Source organism: Panthera pardus, unplaced genomic scaffold (assembly GCF_024362965.1).
Source record: "Panthera pardus isolate Hobbes unplaced genomic scaffold, ASM2436296v1 HiC_scaffold_25, whole genome shotgun sequence".
In the NCBI taxonomy this organism is placed as follows: Eukaryota; Metazoa; Chordata; class Mammalia; order Carnivora; family Felidae; genus Panthera; species Panthera pardus.
The window spans coordinates 32,223,889-32,242,882 of record NW_026526821.1 but is presented as its reverse complement, the minus strand read 5'-3'; the positions used below and the strand labels follow the sequence as shown (position 1 = coordinate 32,242,882).

Genomic DNA, 18,994 nt, shown 5'->3' with positions numbered 1-18,994 from the left:
TGCATTTCCACGTTAAGTAATAACATTAAGCACATGCTCATATGCTTGATGGATAGCGTGCGTTTTTTCTTTCAACAAAATGTTATTGTGTCTGCAAGTTGCCGTAGCAATGGGGAATAAACAACATCCAAGCTCTGTAAGATTCTAAATTATGACCTTGTGTATGCAACTTGAATACTTTTGCTTCGGGAAGAATCTTCTTTAACATACTAAAGAGTCTATACAAGCAAACCATCACTGTTCTGTGGAAAACCCCAAAGAAAGGAAATATAACTGATCAGAAACAAAAGAAGCGAAGGACATAGTTAAATGCTCATTTGTTCAGCAAATGTTTCTTTTTAAATTTTTTTTTAACGTTTCTTTATTTTTGAGAGACAGAGTGTGAGCAGGGGAAGGGCAGTGTTAGAGGGAGACACAGAATCCGAAGCAGGCTCCAGGCTCTGAGCTGTCAGCACAGAGCCCGACATGGGGCTCAAACCCACCGACTGTGAGATCATGACCTGAGCTGAAGCCAGGTGCTCAACCGCCTGAGCCACCCAGAGGGCCCCTCATTCAGCAAATGTTTCTTAAATACCCATTGTATGCAGGTACTGCCAGACGCTGGGATGCAGAAGTGAACAAGCTAGACACACATTCCCTGGGCTAACAGAGCTTGCATTTCAGCCTTCTGTGACAAGAAGATAGTGTACTCACACTGATGGTGACTGTTCTCTGTCTTCCACCCCTTCTAGACTGGGAACTGCTTGAAGGGCATGGTTCAGGTCTTATTCATCTGAGTCCCCATTTTATATACCGAGCACCTAGGGCATGCACTGGCATGTTCTCAGGGATGTGTGTGCTGAATTGTTAACCCTGGACTGATTTATTTACTTATAGATGAGAAATATGAAGCAGAAGCTCAAGAATACAGATACTGTATTCTTATAAATAATTCTTATAAAAATTCTTATAAAAGAATTCTTATAAATTCTTATAAAAGAATAATATAAATAATTCTTATTAAAAAAGGAGCAGCATTATTTTTTTTAATTTTTTTTTAACGTTTTATTTATTTTTGAGACAGAGAGAGACACAGCATGAACGGGGAAAGGGCAGAGAGAGAGGGAGACACAGAATCGGAAGCAAGCTCCAGGCTCTGAGCCATCAGCCCAGAGCCCAACGCGGGGCTCGAACTCGCGGACTGCAAGATCGTGACCTGAGCTGAAGTCGGACGCTTAACCGACTGAGCCACCCAGGCGCCCCAAAAGGAGCAGCATTAAAATGCAAACCCAGTGGGGCACCTGGATGGCTCAGTCTTTTAAGCATCCAACTTTGGTTCAGGTCATGATCTCGCGATTCGTGAGTTCGAGCCCTGGGTCGGGCTCTGTGCTGACAGCTCAGAGCCTGGAGCCTGCTGGGGATTCTGTGTGTCCCTCTCTCTCTGTCCCTCCCCTGCTCACACACACACACACACACACACACACACTCTCTCTCTCTCTCTCTCTCTCTCTCTCTCTCTCTCTCAAAAGCAAAAAAACTAAAAAAAAAACATTTTTTTTAAATGCAAACCCAATATCTTGCCCCAGTTTTAGGACCTTTCCACTCATGTGCTGTCTCGGGCTGTAATGAATTCCAGAATGTGCTTTATAAAAACAGCCCATGTACTGTCTTATCCCACTCCCTACGTGCAAAATAAAGGGGCAGATTAAAGTCTGACCTCTCATTTCAGTTTGAATCCTTCCCACTACAATTTTAACAGAATCTCAAATGGCATTTTTTTTTAAAACTCTAAGCATTCTACAAATCCTTATGCTGCAAACTTACTGCTATTGAGGGACGCCTCAACAGAAAAATAAACAGGACTCTCAACCCATGACTATTTTATTCCCTGAAGATCATTTCCTCACAGGCAGGTCAGCCACGTCAGTGGAGCCCACTCAGGCATCTTGGTCCCCACCACCTGAAGGCCCCTTTCCTGCATTCCATTCCGTGAGAGCTGGCTGCTGGAGACCTGACAACCTGGTACCATCTCCTCTCTCAGACACTCCCCCATTCCTCCAGCTTATCTCTATCAGAGAAGAATGCAGCCTTCAAGCTAGTACATTCCGGCTCCAGCGCTTACAGGAAGAACCCTCAGCAGAACTGTCTGGCATCTGGAAAGCAGGGCAGAGGCAGCTGGCTGAACAGTCACCTGCCACCTAGGCCGGCATCCCGGGCTGCTACAGCTGTGAACAGAGCTGGACAGGACTCCTGGGGAAGCACCAGTTCTGGATCTCTGGGGCAACCTATATTAGGGGTATTCATTTCTGGAGTTCTGGGGATAGGTTGGGGAGAACAGGGGTAAGAACCCCCAGAAATTCTGCCCAGCGACCTGATGCTCATCAGATGTGTTCAATTGGTCAGACCAATGGGGAAAGACCCTGCTAATGCCAGGACAGGTGAAACCCTATCAACTATGCAGATGGCCATGCAGATGAGCCCAGAATAGAATAGGGAGAATGAGGTCACCCTTCCTTCTCACTAGATTGCTAGGATTCACCTCTGTGACCTCAGATAAGCCAATTTCCCTCTCTAGGGCCATTTTCTCCCTCTAAAGTGGACAGGGGAGGGTAGAACCAGACACGTAATGTCACTCTTAAGGCCAAGAATCCACAAGTCTGATTTTGATCTAAATCCAGAAAAGGAGTGTGACCAAATGTATAATTAATTGCTGGCTCATTTTTTTTCTTCTGCAGGCTTTGGTTTTATTAACACTCTGACCTTGCAATCTTCTTCCATGTGATCTTTCCCCAAAAAATCCACGAGACTGTCGGGAGTCTGAGTTGGAAATTTCTTTGTGACCCAATTCTCTCCTCCCACTTCCACCCCACCCACCTACCCCTTGTCAACCCTCACCTGAGCTCTTTCAATGCTGGGATGCTGGCGGACCTGGGAATTCTATGTTTACTGTTTTGAGTCCTGCCCCATCCACTCCTGGCACTGTGGAGGACACCGTGACTCGCCACATACTCTTCCCATTCATTTAGTGAACATTTCTCCGGAGTGCCAGGTTCCACGCCGGGTACCAGGACTACTGAGAACAACAACGTGGTGCAGTTCTCAGGAAGTTTTAATCCATATATTAGAGAGATGCCATGTCAGGGCGCTTAGATGGCTCAGTCGGTTTAGTGTCTGATTCTTGATTTCAGCTCGGGTCACGATCTCATGGTTTGTGAGTTCGAGTCCCATGTTGGGCTCTGCGCTGACAGCACGGAGACTGCTTGGGATTCTCTCTCTCTCCCTCTCTCTGCCCCTCCCCTGCTTGCACACTCTCTCTCTCAAAATAAATAAAATATTTTAGAACGATGCCATGTCAATCTACCTGATGGCAGTTGGCCTAGGTCAGAGAGAACACCAAGAAGGGCCTGCCTGGGCAAAATCTTGAAGGATGCTATAGCTGAGGCTTTTGGTGCCCACTCCTAGCCCACTCAATCCATGCTCAGGACAAGCCAGGCATGTCAGGGAGTTGAAGCCCCAAGAAGAACCCTCAAGCCAACAAGAAACAGAAGCTGGCAGGTAAATGCCCCAATTCCTCTCCCACTTGATCCTGATCAAGTATGCTCAAGCCCAATGGGATTGAGTGATCAGCTCATTAAGGCACCTGTAGTGGCTTCCCTTCCCTAACTCATTTCCTATTCCCTATCCATGCTCCTTGGGGCCACCACCCCCAATAAACTACCAGCTCTGAAGTCCTTATCTCAAGGTCAGCTCTTGAGAGACCCCAGAGTAGATATGGAAGAGTAAGCTTAAATGGAAAGCCAGGTGGTCAAGGGGGAGAGCACCTAGGCAGAGGGAGCCACTTGGGTAAAGTGATAGAGGTCAGGATGTGGCATGGGATTTGGAGGACACAAACTTATTGTTTCCAGGACTCTGTTGTGGGACCTTATAGCATCCTTGTCCAGATGGGACAAACACTTCAGTCATCTTTTCCTGACCTCCAAAGGGGCTGGAAGAGAAGGGGCTGAAAAAGATGGCCAGGGCCTTCCTGAGAGGTGCCCAGTGGCCCTGCCCAGGTATCTGCCTCAGTCCTGCGCCCTCAGGGGTACAAGAGGTTTCTTCTGAAAATGAGCTGCTCAACTAGGAAAAGGAATTTCCCAACTGTCCTGGCTGCTTGCATAATTTTGGTCTATCTAAATATTTGGAAAAGGTTCTCTTGTGCTTATAGGGAGTATTACAGTGTCAAATGTTGAGGCCTATGGAAGGCAGTATGAAGGAGTGGTTAAGCCAGAGAGACTAGCTAGTCTAGGCAGCCCCTGTGAACCTGTTTCCTTATCTGTACCATGGGAATAATAGTACCTGGCGAGGATTCAATGAGATCATGCATATGGCATTAGGCTCTGACTATAACAGATGCTCAATTTTTAAAAGATGGTGTGGTGACAAGCAGAGTGCACCCACTGGGGCAAGGCCAACCAGCCACCAGGAAGCAAGCTCTGCCATGAAGCGTCTGCCACCAGACTCTCCAGCTCAAAGCCCAACTGGGCAGCCCACCAAGGGCGTGGGCCAGAGCAAACCAGATGGCCAAGCTCAGACACTGGGGCAGCCTGTCCAGGCCGGGACTTTGCCACCATGGATGAGGTAGCCAGCAAGCAGCAGGGACAAGAAGTTGGCTCAGAAGGCCTGGGGCTCTGGGCAAGTGCAGGGCAATGCCTCAGTGGGCTTGCTCAGCCCTGGTCTCTCCAGACCCCTTACCCCACTGGAGTACAGAGGAGCACCCAACATTGGTCACTGGGATCTTCTTTTATAGGCGTCCATGGCATGGGGGGGGGGGGGGGGAACCACTGCTTTCCTCATCAGGGTCCCTGTTTCAATAGATTTGGCCCCTCACATCTGGGGAGTCCTGCCTGCACTCCCTAAACCCCTGCCAGCCTGTAGTGTAGACCTGGCTGGTTTAACTCTGAGAGAAGGTTGGAAGGGAGGGGCACTGGAGCCTAGTCTCTGGCTCCCTGGACAGTGACTGCACTGCCCCAGACAGGATTGTACAGAACAGGCCTCTCCCTGCCCCCCACCTGGACCAGACGAAAGAATGCTTCCGAGCAGCAAGCCCCAGACTGGCACTTCAGCTGATATTTTGAGGCTGTGGGTAGAGAAGGCCTCAAAGGAGATCCCAGGGGACTTGCAATTATCCAATTAACACAACATGCCAGTCTCGAGGTGTCCTGGAGTTCCTCAGGGCTACTCAGATAAGGACTGACAGGGGGACAGATCCATGAAGTTCTGGTCCTTGTCTGTGTGCACAATGCTGGGGATGATTAACCCCGGGCCTGGGAGCGGTGGCAGGAAGGGGATGAGGGTGGGGGGGTGAAGATCAAAGGCTCTCAGATAAAATGGCCAGTCTTGGAACTCTGGGGAAGAAAGGCTCTGCTCTAAACGAAGCATTTTTAGCATCGTCACAGGTTCAGCATCAACCACTTCAGTCCTAAGGCAGAAATGTTCTTTCTGCATTTCTGCCCTCTTTATTTATCTTCACAAGATGGAGAGACAAACATCCATGATGTCACCAAACTGGGTCCTAGAGAAACCAACCCCAGCATTCTTGGGGACTCCTGGATCTGGCTCGAGCCTGCCCCTGCTCCCCAAGATCCTCTGAGGACCTCTTCTCCTGCCACTTTGTCCTCTGAAGCTCTGCAAGCTTTCCTACGGACTGGGGTGCCTTCCTCCTTGGGAAGAGGACTTCCTCCTCATTCCAGCTGATCATTCAGCCTCCAACCATCCCAGGAGTGGGAACTACCTGGCAGGAGGATCAGATTCCTGGGAGGTGACTGTGCTGCCTCTGCATCACTGCACCCTTGAGCCCTCAGCACTCCCTTCAGCCAAGGAGAGCTGACTCCCTCCCTTTGTCAGGCCCCCAAAAGGCAGTGTCAGGAGAGGTGAAGATGGGGGAGGGCAGGGAGGAGGTGCCAGGCCTAAAAAAGAGCAGGTTCAGGCCCAGTGGGGGAGGAGGGAGACAGGCAGTGAAAGCATGGGCTAAGGACCATAATGTCTTGGTGGGGAGGGAGGGGCTGCAGGGACTGGAGTATCTCAGGCCCTTGTAGTGGGTGGGGCCAGGAGCAGGGGCACCTGGGAAACAGGCCTCCCTCTGGAATTCACAGTTTAGCGGCTAAGTCACTGACCCCTGGAATCTGCAAGACAAGACAGAGGACTGCAAAGGGGCATCGGGGGTGCTACACTCCTAAAGGACAGCTTAGGGTGAGTATGACTCACTGCTGGATGGGTGGACTCCTGGCCTCAGTTTTCAGGATCCTTCTCATTGCCTTGACCCCCAACTAGCAGGAGGGAAGCCCTTCCCCTGTAGCCTGACTGCTCTGAAACCTGGTGGCCAGCAGAGACAGCAGGGTAGAGGAAGTGAGGCTATATGAAGCAGTGACCTCAAGGCCAACCCTGGTTAGAAGTAACTTTGCCGCTCCCAAACCAGCCCACGGCCACATGATCTACCCCTACCTGATCTCCCAGCTGCTCTGAGAAATTCTGGGTACTCTAGAAACTCCACACCTAGGAGCCTTCAGCCATCCCTCCAGAGCAAGGCTGACCTCAGGGGCCCTAGCTTTCTCTGGGACCAGCATGAGACCGGGAAATGTTGACTCCATGTTCTTAACCCTCACAGCTTTCTGGGGGCTCTTTTTTTTCCAAAGCCAACCTCTCAGGAAAGAGCCCTGTCAAGAGAAAGTTCTGCCTTCAGAACTTATTTTAAAATAAGGGGTGCCTGGGTGGCTCAGTCGGTTAGGCATCCAACTTTGGCTCAGGTCATGATCTTGTGGCCTGTGAGTCTGAGCCCCGAGTTGGGCTCTGTGCTGACAGCTCAGAGCCCAGAGCCTACTTCGGATTCTGTCTCCATGTCTCTCTGCTCCTCCCCTGTTCATGCTCTGTCTCTCCCTCTCTCTCAAAAATAAATAAACATTAAAAAATTTACAATAAAACATGACCTGCAAACCAGATCACATGCAAAACAGACTCACCTGTGGCTGGGCAGTTCTCAGGGGGAAAATTGAGGCAACTGAGTTTCCCTGGAATTGATAAAATCTTCCAGAAGCTCCATGTTTCTATTCCAATAGGGCTTCTCTTGACGGGGAAGGCTCATTATTAATAGATGTTTCTGGAGCAGCATCTGTGGACCTGGGGAAAGTTTACAGTAATAAAGAGCACAGTCTCTTCCCTCCAGAAGCTCATGCAATGGGGACAAGGAAGGAGGTTACTTGAAAGTTCAAGGCCAGAGGGGACAGATGAAGGAGGCCTTCTGCAAGCGGTCACCTGTGGATGCTGAGCCACACTGGAATTAGGGGGAAAGGCATCGCTGGGAGCAGGAAGGTCAGGTGTCACAGGAGCGTCCCCCACCCTTCGGGGTACATCCAGGGCCTGTGCTTCTCCTCAGAGACCGAGCGTAGCGGGGGACATTTGCTGGCTTTAAGGGGCTGTCCCGCTCTTCTCTCCCCAGCCACGCACCATGTGGTGGTTCCTGATGCCGCTGCTGCTGCGCCCCAGCTGGGCAGGACCTCCCCAGGAGAGGGCCCCTCTTTTCCGGCTGACTCAGCAGGGCCCCTGGGAGAGCGGGGCCAGCAACGCCACGGTCTCCCCCTGCGAGGGGCTGCCCGTCGCGGGAGCCACGACCTTGACCCTCGCCAACAGCAGCCTGGAGCGCCTGCCCGACTGTCTGCCGCCCACGCTGCGCAGCCTCGACGGCAGCCACAACCTGCTGCGCTCCCTGAGCGCGGCCGAGCTCGGCCACCTGCCGCAGCTGCAGGTGCTGACGCTGCGCCACAACCGCATGGCGGCGCTGCGCTGGGGCCCCGGGGGGCCGGCGGGGCTGCACACGCTGGACCTCAGCTACAACCGGCTGGCCGCGCTGCCGCCCTGCGCCGGGCCCGCGCTGCCCGGCCTCCGCTCGCTGGCGCTCGCCGGGAACCCGCTGCGGGAGCTGCAGCCCGGGGCCTTCGCCTGCCTCCCCGCGCTGCGCCTCCTCAACCTCTCCTGCACCGAGCTCGGCCGTGACCCCGGGGCGGGCATCGCCGACGCGGCCTTCGCGGGGGTGGGCGGCGCGCTAGAGGTCCTGGACCTCAGCGGCACGTCCCTGGAGCAGGGTGAGTCCGGGCCGCGCCGGGAGTTGGGAGCCGGGCTGGGCATGCGCTCCGGGGCAAGGCCGTGAACTTCCTCTAGGGGTGGCTACCGGGCGCCCTGTGCCGGGGTGGGCCAGGGCGGCTGGAAACTAACCCCACCTCGACTTCCAGAGCCCAGCGGGCCCTGTTCGAAGGGCCACAGTGGGGTCAACTTCCGGAGGCCCAGGAGGTGGGAATTATTATTATCTAACATAGGGAGTTAACTCCTGGAAGCCCAAGAGGTGGGGACTGTTATTGTCTATCTGCTTCACAAAGGAGGGAAGGGCATGGACGGGAAGGCGACAACTGGCCTGTGGTCTCACAGCTCGTTGAGTGGTACGTCCAAATCTGAACCCAGGCATTCTCGATGCAGGGCCCAATCTTAGCCACTCTGTTCTGCTACCCAGCAGAGCTGAAAAATGCTTGTAGAATGGGGAAGTTGGAGGCATCTTGGGGCTGATTAATGAATGTACTTAACACCAAACATGCTAACCCGAAGCAACAGATGTCCTGAGGGTGAATTCATTGATCTTTCTACTTGGTTGGCTCGAATTGTTTCTGTGAACGTTGGGTCTTTCAAACAAGACACAGGAGGGAGGTGAGAATACCAGCTCCCCTGTACTTGGCCGTGTTCTGACTCTAATTCACAAGGTTGGTTTTATTTTTAAAAAAAAAACACTTCATGTGTCTGTAATCACCTGTTCCACCACAGACAGAAGAAAGAGCGAGAATGGGAAACAGGGGAAGTGGTATGGTCTCCATTTGTTAAAAGAGCCACGAAGCTAGGTTCTGGGCCCTCATCCAGCCTTGCTCCTCCTCTCCTACTTCCTCACCTCTCTCAAAAATGTCTCCATTCCTTGTAGCCATCAGAGTGAAGTCTGGGGTATTTCTGTCTGGAGTTTAACAAGAGGGTGGGGCAGCAGAGACCTTGGAGACAGTGTCCTGGGTTCAAGTCCTGGTTCTGCTCCCACCCAGCTGTGTGGCCCTGGGCCTGTCATTCTCCTCTCTGACCTTGGCTGCCCCAGGACAGGCAGGCAGGCAGGAAGGACGGACTGGCAGTCTCTAAGGGCTCTTCCAGCTGAAATGGCTATGCTTCTAGATTCCCAAAGCTGCTAACTGTCCCCATGCTCAGCAATGACCTTCATGACTCACTTTGTCCCTCTTTGTTTCCTTGATGCTGGGCTAGCCTCTTGATGTCTTCCTGGGTAGTGGGCAGTTCCCTCTCTGTGTTTCAGTTCAGTCCGGGTGGATCAGAGACCTGAGAAAGCTCAGGTCTCTCCACCTGAGGAAGATGCCCAGGCTGAGAACCCTGGAGGGGGACATTTTCAAGATGACCCCTGACTTGCAGCAGCTGGATTGTCAAGACTCTTCAGCACTTACCTTTGTCCACACACACATCTTCGAAGACACTCCTCGCCTACAGGTCCTTCTATTCCAGAAGTAAGTGTTTCTTTCTTTCTTTTTTTTAATGTTTATTTTTGAGAGAGAGAGACAGACAGAGAGCAAGCAAGGGAGGGAGGGGGGGACAGAAGATCCAAAGCAGGCTCTGTGCTGACGGCAGAGGGCCTGATGCGGGGCTTGAACTTGCAAACCATGAGATCATGCCTGGAGCCGAAGTCGGACGCTTAATGAACTGAGCCACCCAGGCACCCCCAAAGTAAGCGTTCCTAAGACCCATCTGAATCACATAACTGATTTCTGCCACTGCGCTAAGTTGAACACATGTAACCATTTTATAGAACTAACCAGACCTTGATTCTTCTCCCTCTGCTCCTTCCCATCCTCTCGGGGCTTCTGTTCTTCCTCATCCTTTGGGTGATATCGTGGTCAGGTACAAGATAGTGCATCGGCCTAATAACCATGGAACTCGGTCTTCTCCAGAGTAACATTAAAACTCCAAAGTCTCATGTATGTAAACTTCCCTTTAAGCCCAGGCTGAGAAACTTGCAGCGGAAACAGGGGATGAGGCATCAGGTTCTTCTCTATCTCTGGATCCACCTGCTTCCCCAGGTGTTTATGCAATTCAGCCTTCCACGGTTTGAACGGGCCAAGGACGAAAGGTGAAAGGCTAGAAGGGTCCTTCTTGCAGTTGGGACCCCAGGTCAGTGCTTTCAGGCCTATTTATCTGAAGTATCACTACATTCACCCTCCTTCTCAACAGGAAGGTGACTTCAACAGGAAGGGCAGTATCACTTTGAAGATGACCCCAGGCTGCCTGCTTTCCTGAGGGCCCACATCTGGACCCTGGGAAGCTGGCACCTTTGCCCTATCATCACTTTCAATGTAGCCATATCTCTCCTTTCTCTGCTAGCCCCAGCCACAGCTGGACTATTCACTCTGGGGCTTGTCATGACAGCAAAACAAATAGAACAGGCACACAGAGCTCTTAGCTCAGCGCCTGGCACATGGCCCATGCTGTAACATTCGTGAAGATGATGGTGGCTGTGAAGAAGGTGATGGGAAGGATGGCAGTAACAGTGATGGTGGTGATGGTGATGATGTGGATAATGATCGTGGATCGGTGATAGTGGATGGTAATCGTGATGATGATGGTGGTGGTGATGGTGGTGAGTGTAATGTCCTCTCTGGCTCAGACTCCTCTTCTGAGCTTCAGACTTGTGTCTAAGGTATCAGATGTGGAGCCAAACTGCCCCGGCTCAAATCCTGACTCCATCCACTTTCACATACCCTGTCTCTTCCTACCCCCAGTTAAGAACACTGGCAGTTCAGCCAAGAGATTCTTCTTGGCTGAAGAAGCCAAGGGATCTATCTAAATCATAATCTGATGGAGTCTCCTACCAAATGAAAACACTGCAGTGCTTTATGAAGGACAGGATTTAATTCCTTCTGGCTCATCCTAGGCCCCCCACTGCACCACCTGTGCTCCAACTGGGGGTGGGGAGAAGCCACTTGCTTTCTGGGTGCTCTCAAGCTTCAGAAGCTCATTAAATGCTATCTGACCTACTGGACCCTCTCTCCCCCTTTTCAGCCTGGCCTGCTCTTGGCTCTCCTTAGCTCACCCACAACCTCCCCCAGGAGGCTGTGATAAATCCTGAGTGATGTTTGGCTGCCCTGACATAGGGAGCACCCACTAGAGAGGGGATGGGCACCTTCCTGGCTGCTCTGCCAACCCAGCATGCCCAAAGCCCTCCACAGTCCCTTCTGACATGCAGGAGGGAGGGGCGGTATTTCAGCAAAGAAGTGAGAAGAGAGAGCAAATGGAAACTTCTTTCACACTAGGGCTCTGTCAGTTCAGATGCAGAGACATACAGGCAATGCACCAGGGTGTGAGCCATCCCTCAGCATGTGGGTGGTAATTCAACTTGATTTTATCAAGTGCAAGTCGCATTGGTGGCAGATATGACCACCAGAGAAGGAAAGGACACATTTTCCTTATCTGTAAAATGAGCAAAATATTATTACCTCGCTGAACTGTCCTAATGATGTCAACATGAGATAATGGATGTAGAGCACTGGGCAATGTTACCTGCTCAAAAATACGATAATCCTGGGGCGCCTGGGTGGCGCAGTCGGTTAAGCGTCCGACTTCAGCCAGGTCACGATCTCGCGGTCCGTGAGTTCGAGCCCCACGTCAGGCTCTGGGCTGATGGCTCGGAGCCTGGAGCCTGTTTCCGATTCTGTGTCTCCCTCTCTCTCTGCCCCTCCCCCGTTCATGCTCTGTCTCTCTCTCTGTCCCAAAAAAAAAAAAAAAAAAAAAAAAAAATACGATAATCCTTTCATCTCTCCCTTCAGGCAAAAAGAGCAATATTTCCTTCGTGTGCTGAAGTGCTAAGTAAACTCTCATTCTACTATGAGAGCTAGATTTCTACTCTAGCTCTGTGAGATCTCCTAAAACAAGCACATATATGTATATGCTCACATGTGTGCATATATATGTATATGCCCATATGTGTGCGTTGAATTTCAATATAAATAGCACACACATATGTCTGGTGTCCCACGGGAACAGCTGCCAGGTCCCCACCACCCCGGAGTGTTAGAGCAGATCTGAGGAGTGGTCCTTCCTCCTCTAGTACATGAGTAGCCCCCTCAGAGCAGTTGGGGAAGGCACATGGTTCCCAGGCAGATGGAGGAAAGCCTGCCTTTGGTCAGAAGAAACCTGAAGGGAAAGTGCAGCTCCTGTCGCTCTAGATAAATTGTGACTGAGTATATGTAAAGGAGGCAAGGGGGCTTGGGGAGTTGAAAACATTGAGGCCAAACGCTCTGTAAGACCCTAGGGAAGAAAGAACTGAGTGTTGGGAGGGGCCCTGCCATTGCTGGGTGTTCTAAACCCTTTGCAAAACGGCCCCAATAAGTCCTCCCATCCTTGTAGACACACCCCTTCTCAATGTGACTTTGCAGCTCCCCCTGTCAAGAAGTGGAGTCTATTCTCCACCTCTAGAAGCTTGGCTTGGCCATGTGACCGGCTTAGGCAAGTGTGGCATTAGCAAAAGTGATGTGAGGTGAGACTTAAAAGCAGTTGAGGAAGATTGGAGCTCTCCCCTCTTCGATGGTGGGGACCCCTCCACCACCATATGCACTAGCCTGGGGCTAGCCTCCTGAATGATGAAGGGCACATGAAGAGGGGCCCCAGCCTAGTGGAGGCTCCATGTATGTGAGGCCATCTTAGATCTTCCAGCCCTAGCTGAACTTGCCCAGACCACAAGAACCACAGAAGCATAAGAATAAATATTTGTTGTTTTAAGCTACTAAGTTTTGGGGAAATTCTCTACTCACAAGAGCTTCACTGATACACTTCAGTGAGGCGTGTTCCAAAGGACTGGTGTTGAGTGTCATCAGCTACAGTTCAACTGCAAGAGTATATATTCAAGAGTGTTCTCATTAATAAACAGTTTCTGTCACTTCTTGTGACTGGGTCTGGAATAACAATACCTTACTTTTGTGTGGAGATTTACACTTACAAACGTTTTCGTTATCCCAGACTCTTTTTTGATACAACAGTGGGCAAGAGAGTATTGTCTTCATTTGATATGAGGGGTGACAGTGACTGAATTGGGTTGGTATCTCCACTTTACAGATGACAAAAAATGAAGTCTAAGGTCATTAAGAGTTTTATCCAAAGTAGTATCACCTAAGCCCTAACAGGATGGTTTTGCCATGACACCTCCATGGCTCTCTGGGGATAGTCTTGACTTGATTTTTAAAGCCTGACTTGGGGTGCCTCTTTAGGTTGAGCGTCCGACTCTTGGTTTCGGCTCAGATCATGATCTCACGGTTCATGAGTTTGAGCCCCACGTTAGGGGGGCTGTGCTGATAACATGGAATTTTCTGTCTCCCAATCTCTCTCTCTGCCCCTCACCTACTTGCGCTTTCTCTCTCTCTCTCTCTCAAAAATAAATAAATTTAAAATAAAATAAAATAAAGCCTGACTTAATGGATTTTCTGTGTATTTCAGCTGCAACTTGAGTTCCTTCCCTCCTTGGAGTCTGCATTCCTCCCAGGTCCTAACCATTAACCTCTTTGGCAACCCCCTCATTTGCAGCTGTGAATTGTCCTGGCTCCTGAAGGATGCAAAGAGGACTGTCCTAAGCAGGTAATACATTTACAAAGCAGATGACTGAGGGGTGAGCTGAAGTTCTCACAGCATTTGCCTTGCTCACGTTGGGCAGTATAGCAGTGTTGGGCAGGGTGGCCACCCCCAGAAAGTCACACGCAGGGCCCCCAAGGAGAACGGCCTTTTATTGCAGCCAGCCAGAGTAGCAGAGAGCATGGAGGAACAGACATGGTGGTTTTAATGGGCCAAGCCAGGAGGAGGGGGGCACTCATCACTTCCACTCACATCTCAGTGGCCAGATGTCAGTCAGAGGCCACACCTGTCACAAGGGAGGCTAGGAAATGTAGTCTAGTTGTATGCCCAGTAGGGGAAAAAGAAAAAAAAAAAAAAAGAATGGGCTAAGTGAACAGCTAGCTTGTCTCTGCCAAGGCAGTCTTATCATTGCCCCATTTTACAGATGAGTGGGTTGGGGCCCAAAGAGAAGAAGTGTTCACTTAGGTTCATGCAGCTTCTGGGCAGAGGAGGCAGGATCTGTCTTCCTTGAAAACTGTGCTCTTAACCACCGGGCCCCTCTACTGAGTCCCCAGTATGTAGCCTGGTCTCCTGCATCGTTCAGTCCAAGACCAATGGGCTCTTATGGGACAGGGGAAAAAAAGAAGTCCTTCAGACTTCCCATTGGCTGTTGGCTACAAGAGCTGTTTTTACAGTGGGGAGCCATGCCCAGGCTGGCCACCTGGAGAGAACGGAGCGGGGTGGGGGGTGGGGGGCGTGGGCAGGGCTGGCAGGGGACACTTCTGATCCTGAATACTCTCAAACCAGCTCCACTAGCTAAACTCTCCTCCTTGCAGCTCACTTTAGGAGACACCCCCCCCCCCATCCTGTGTGTCTTTTTTCTCACGTCCCACCCAAACCCAGCCGTGAAACAGGGCTCGGTCTACCCCCATCCCCTTCGTGTTACCTCCAAAGATAAGTAGCTAGGCCCTTTGCAGTGAAGGGTCTCACTACAGTATTAATAAGGAGGTTGAAAAAAATGAAGACTGAGAAAGAAAGAAGGAAAAAAAAAAAGAGGTTGAGAGTGCAGCCTCTTCACAGCACTTACTACTATTGATTTTGGCTGCATGGCTTTAACCTCTCTGTGCCTCTATTTCTTCATCTGTAAAATGGGGATAATAACCTACCTCCTAAGGTTATACAGCTTAAATTAGTTGATACAGTTAAGTGCTGACAGTAGTCACTAGCACATGGCAAGCACTCAGAAAACGTTGGCCAGTGTGAGTATTGTTACTGGTACTCAGCCAGGAAGCAGATAGGTGGGAACAAGATGGCAGACCACACTGGGAGAATCTGGACCACCATTCACAGTGCTGGCCCTGGGTTTTGGTTCTGCCACTTGCTGTCTTGGGCAGTTAGTTCCTCTTGCTGAGCTTGGGTTTCTTTCTCTGCCCAATGGGAGTGTCTCCTCCACAGGTTGCCCTGAGGGTCAGTGAGTGAAGCCGGTAGAGTGTGTAGCATGTTGAGACAGTTTGAGGGAAGCAACTGTCTGCACCGAGGACTCAAAGCCCAGCACACAAGCGGCCCTGATGCCGAATACCCTCTAACTGGTTGGCCTCCCCTCTAGGGCAGCAGACACTGTGTGCACACCAGCTGCAGGATCCCAAGACACCTTCTCAGCCCCTCTTTCGCTGTCCTATCTGCCCAGTATGTGCCATTTGGACCAAAGCACTACCCTCCTGGATTCCAACTCCACCTACTCTGTTCCCGTCACCCACGCACTATCTACACAGAGTCCTGCCACCCCACAGAGCACAGCCCCCTTTACTCCGCCTTTGGAAGTCAGACAGAGTGTCACCAAGACCCCCTCCTTCCCTGCGGATTCCTCCACAAGGACTGCATGGTCGCGCAGCGGCATCAGGACGGGGACCACCCCCTCCGCTGCCATCTCCCCAGCAGATGCCAGCAACTCTAGTGCCCTGCGCAGGGCTGCAAGCACAGCCGAGACAGAGCACCAAGAGCACGCCGCCAGGCTTGCCCATGAGTCTGGCATCCCAGCTGCCGCCACCCCATCCACCAGCAAACACCTTGGGCTCTTCCCCACCTCCTGGAACCCGGTGAGGATGCCCCAGCCCGACCACAGGCCACAGGCCACCCCGCAGGTGCCCCACCCGAGTCCTTCCGAGGACACGATTCCAATCTTGCTGTTGGACGACTCCAGTGAGGAGGAGGAGGAGGAAGGGGCGGGGAAGAAGGAGGAGGTGGGAGCGCCTCCCCAGGACGTCCCCTGTGATTACCAGCCCTGCAAGCACCTCCAGACCCCGTGCGCCGAGCTGCAGAGGCTCTCGCGGTGCCGGTGCCCCGGGCTCAGCGGGGAAGACACCGTCCCGGACCCCCCCACGCTGCAGGCGGTGACCGAGACCACGGACACGTCGGCGCTCGTGCGCTGGTGCGCCCCCAACTCGGTGGTGCGCGGGTACCAGATCCGCTACTCTCCCGAGGGCCGGCCGGACAACCAGTCGGCGTCGGTGGTGGCGGACATCTATGCCACCGCCCGGCAGCACCCCCTGTACGGACTCTCGCCGGGCACCACGTACCGCGTGTGCGTCCTGGCGGCCAACCGGGCGGGCCTGAGCCGGGCGCGGGCCTCGGGCTGGACGCGGGCGTGCGCCGCCTTCACCACCAAGCCCAGCTTCGTGCTCATCTTCGCGGGGCTGTGCGCCGCCTGCGCCCTGCTGCTCGTCGCCACCCTGCTGCTCTCCGCCTGTCTGTGCCGGCGGGCCCGGACGCCACACCCGCGGCGCTACGACACGCACCTGGTGGCCTACAAAAACCCAGCCTTTGAGCACAGGCTGAAGCTCCAGACCGTCAGTTAGCCCAGCGCCCCCTCCTCCGGTGGAACTCAGGCCCCCTGGGTGCAGAAGATACAGAGGGTCAAAGATGGCACCCCTTCAGCTCCGAAAGCCGCTCCTTCCTGTGAAGCCAGCGCTCCTCGGGCACACAGGGAGCTTGCCCCGCTGTTTCTCAGTCCAAGGAACCACCGCCTTCCTTCCTCCTCCTCCCCTCTGTGCCCAGAAACGTGCACACCAGTCCACTCCCGATGCCCGTTGCCACCGGGCATCCTTGTGCGTTACTTGGGTCTTTCAGCAGTTGATGCCGCTTGTGTCCAGTCGAATAGATTGCGTATGGAAGTAGATGGAGATAAAAACTAGTTCACACGATTCAGGCTCTTTTGCCATATTGGAAGTGACATCCTCAAGTCCTTTCAGGAAAGGAAGTTCCCTTCATGGTCAAGCTCTGGCTAAGGCAGGTGTCATTCAAGGAATCAACTCCAGTGGAGTCTTCATCTGAGAACTGGGGATAAGGGAGAACTACTGGTTATGTTTCCCCGAGGCCTCCTGGGTTTATTAGTTGTGTCTCAGGATATGGCACAAAATGTGCTTTTGGCTTTGTCGTTAGAACTGCAGTCTGCTGGGAACACTTGTGAGACACGAGGAGAATCTGTGCTTTTTACTCATTGTTTACTGCATTTCACCTGAGACTAAGTAGTCAGAGGAACTACGGACTCCTTAAGAAAGCATAATAAGGTCACTTTCAGGATTTTGTTTTTTAAGAGAGAAGAAATGAGCTTAGGAGAGAAACTCTGGAGGCCTAGGTGGCTCAGTGGGTTAAAGGTCCGACTCTTGATCTCGGCTCAGGTCATGATCTCCCAAGTGGTGAGTTCTAGTTTGGGGGGGGGGGGGCTCTGTGCAGACAGCCTGCTTGGAATTCTCTCTCCCTCTCCCTCTGCCCCTACCTGACTCGTGCTCTCTCAAAATAAATAAATGAAAAAGAGAGAGAAACCTCAAGGCTCCAACTGGAAGCTAAAGCATTTTGCTCTCAGTTGCATCAAACATTGCCTTTATGATTTGTATCTGAGTGTGCATGCAGTATCTCACTATACCCCTTTTCACTGGTATACAAACTTGGTAAAAAGTGATTTTACAAAATTATAGTGTGGGTCATATTTCTAGATATTAATTTTCTGCATTAGAATTTATTTTTACTTTTCTGTGATGACTGCAACAATTACCACAAACTGGATGGCTTTAAAACAACAGAAATCTATTCTTAACAGTTCAGGCCAGAAAACCATAACCAAGCTGTCAGCAGGATTGGTTTCTTCTGGAGGCTCTGAGAATTACCCCATGCCCCTCCTGGTTACTGGCAATCCTTGGTGATCCTTGGCTTGCAGATAAATCCAGTCTGCGCCTCCATTGTCTCATGGCATTCTCTGTGTCCAAATTTCCCACCTTAAATAAAAATTTCTCCCATCTTTATGGGGATATAATTGACATATAACTGTGTGTAAGTTTACAGTGTACAAGGTGAAATGATACACATATATATTGGGAAATGACTACAAAAAGGTTAGTGAACACATCCTTTACCTCACACGGTTACCTCTGTGTGTGGTAAGACCTCCTTTCTAAGCAATTTCAAGTATACATTAACTATAATCATCATGCTGCCTTCTGGGGATCATTAGATCTCCAGAATTTCCTCATCTTACAACTGAAGTGTGTACCCTTTGACCACATTCACCCATTGTCCCCCACCCCTATGAAGCACCAGTATACTGCTGTTTCTAGGAGTTGTTTTTTTGTGTTTTTTTTAGATTTTCATTTAAGTGAAATCATACAGAATTTGTCCGTCTCTGCCTTATTTCACTTGGTATAATGCCTTCAAGTTCCATCCGTGTTGGTGCAAATGGCGGATTTCCATGTTTATGGTTGAATAATTTTCCTGTGTCTGTGTGTTTGTATATATATACATATATACACATGCATTTTATCCACTCATCCATTGACACTTGAATATAGTTTGAGAGAGACTGAGCAGGGGGTAATAGGCAAAGGAGGGTAGGAAGAGGGGGAGAGAGAGACGGAGAGTCCCAAGAAGGCCCCATGCTGTCTGCCCAGAGCCCAACGCAGGGCTCAATCCCACAACCCTGGGATCATGACCTGAGCCAAAATCAAGAGTTGGATGCTCAACTGACTGAGGCACCCAGGCACCCCCATGTCCTATGTCCTATGGTAAATAATGCTGCAGTGAACATAGGGGTGCAGAGCTCTTCAAGAGGATATCATTTCCTTTGGATATATACCCAGAAGTCAAATTTCCTTCTTCTTACAAGGACACTAGGCATTGGATTAAGGCCCACCCAAATCCAGTATGACTTTACCCTAACACGATTACAGCTACAAAGACCCCATTTCTAAATTAAGATCATACACACAGATACCAGGGGTTCTTGAACATATCTTTAGAGGAGACACAATTCAACCCAAAACAGCATTTATTTCTACTATTAAAAAAAAAAAAAAAGTTTGATTTCCAT

The 18,994-nt window shown here is 51.1% G+C and overlaps 1 protein-coding gene across 1 annotated transcript; it reads left to right on the top strand.

Moving 5' to 3' along the window:
• Positions 1-5,982: 5,982 nt before the first annotated feature.
• LRRN4 (leucine rich repeat neuronal 4) lies at positions 5,983-18,406 on the top strand. The gene is made up of 5 exons (XM_019462557.2): positions 5,983-6,207; positions 7,451-8,093; positions 9,344-9,548; positions 13,525-13,662; positions 15,242-18,406. Exons 1-5 carry the CDS (start codon positions 5,998-6,000, stop codon positions 16,488-16,490), a joined length of 2,445 nt encoding a protein of 814 aa, XP_019318102.2. The 5' UTR covers positions 5,983-5,997; the 3' UTR covers positions 16,491-18,406.
• The last annotated feature ends 588 nt before the right edge of the window (positions 18,407-18,994 follow it).

Coding starts and splice junctions, on each gene's coding strand:
- LRRN4 (XM_019462557.2), top strand. CDS start 5,998: ATGTCTTGGTGGGGAGGGAGGGGCTGCAGGGACTGGAGTATCTCAGGC. Junction 6,208..7,450: donor CTCCTAAAGGACAGCTTAGG/GTGAGTATGACT, acceptor TTCTCTCCCCAG/CCACGCACCATGTGGTGGTT. Junction 9,549..13,524: donor CAGGTCCTTCTATTCCAGAA/GTAAGTGTTTCT, acceptor TGTGTATTTCAG/CTGCAACTTGAGTTCCTTCC.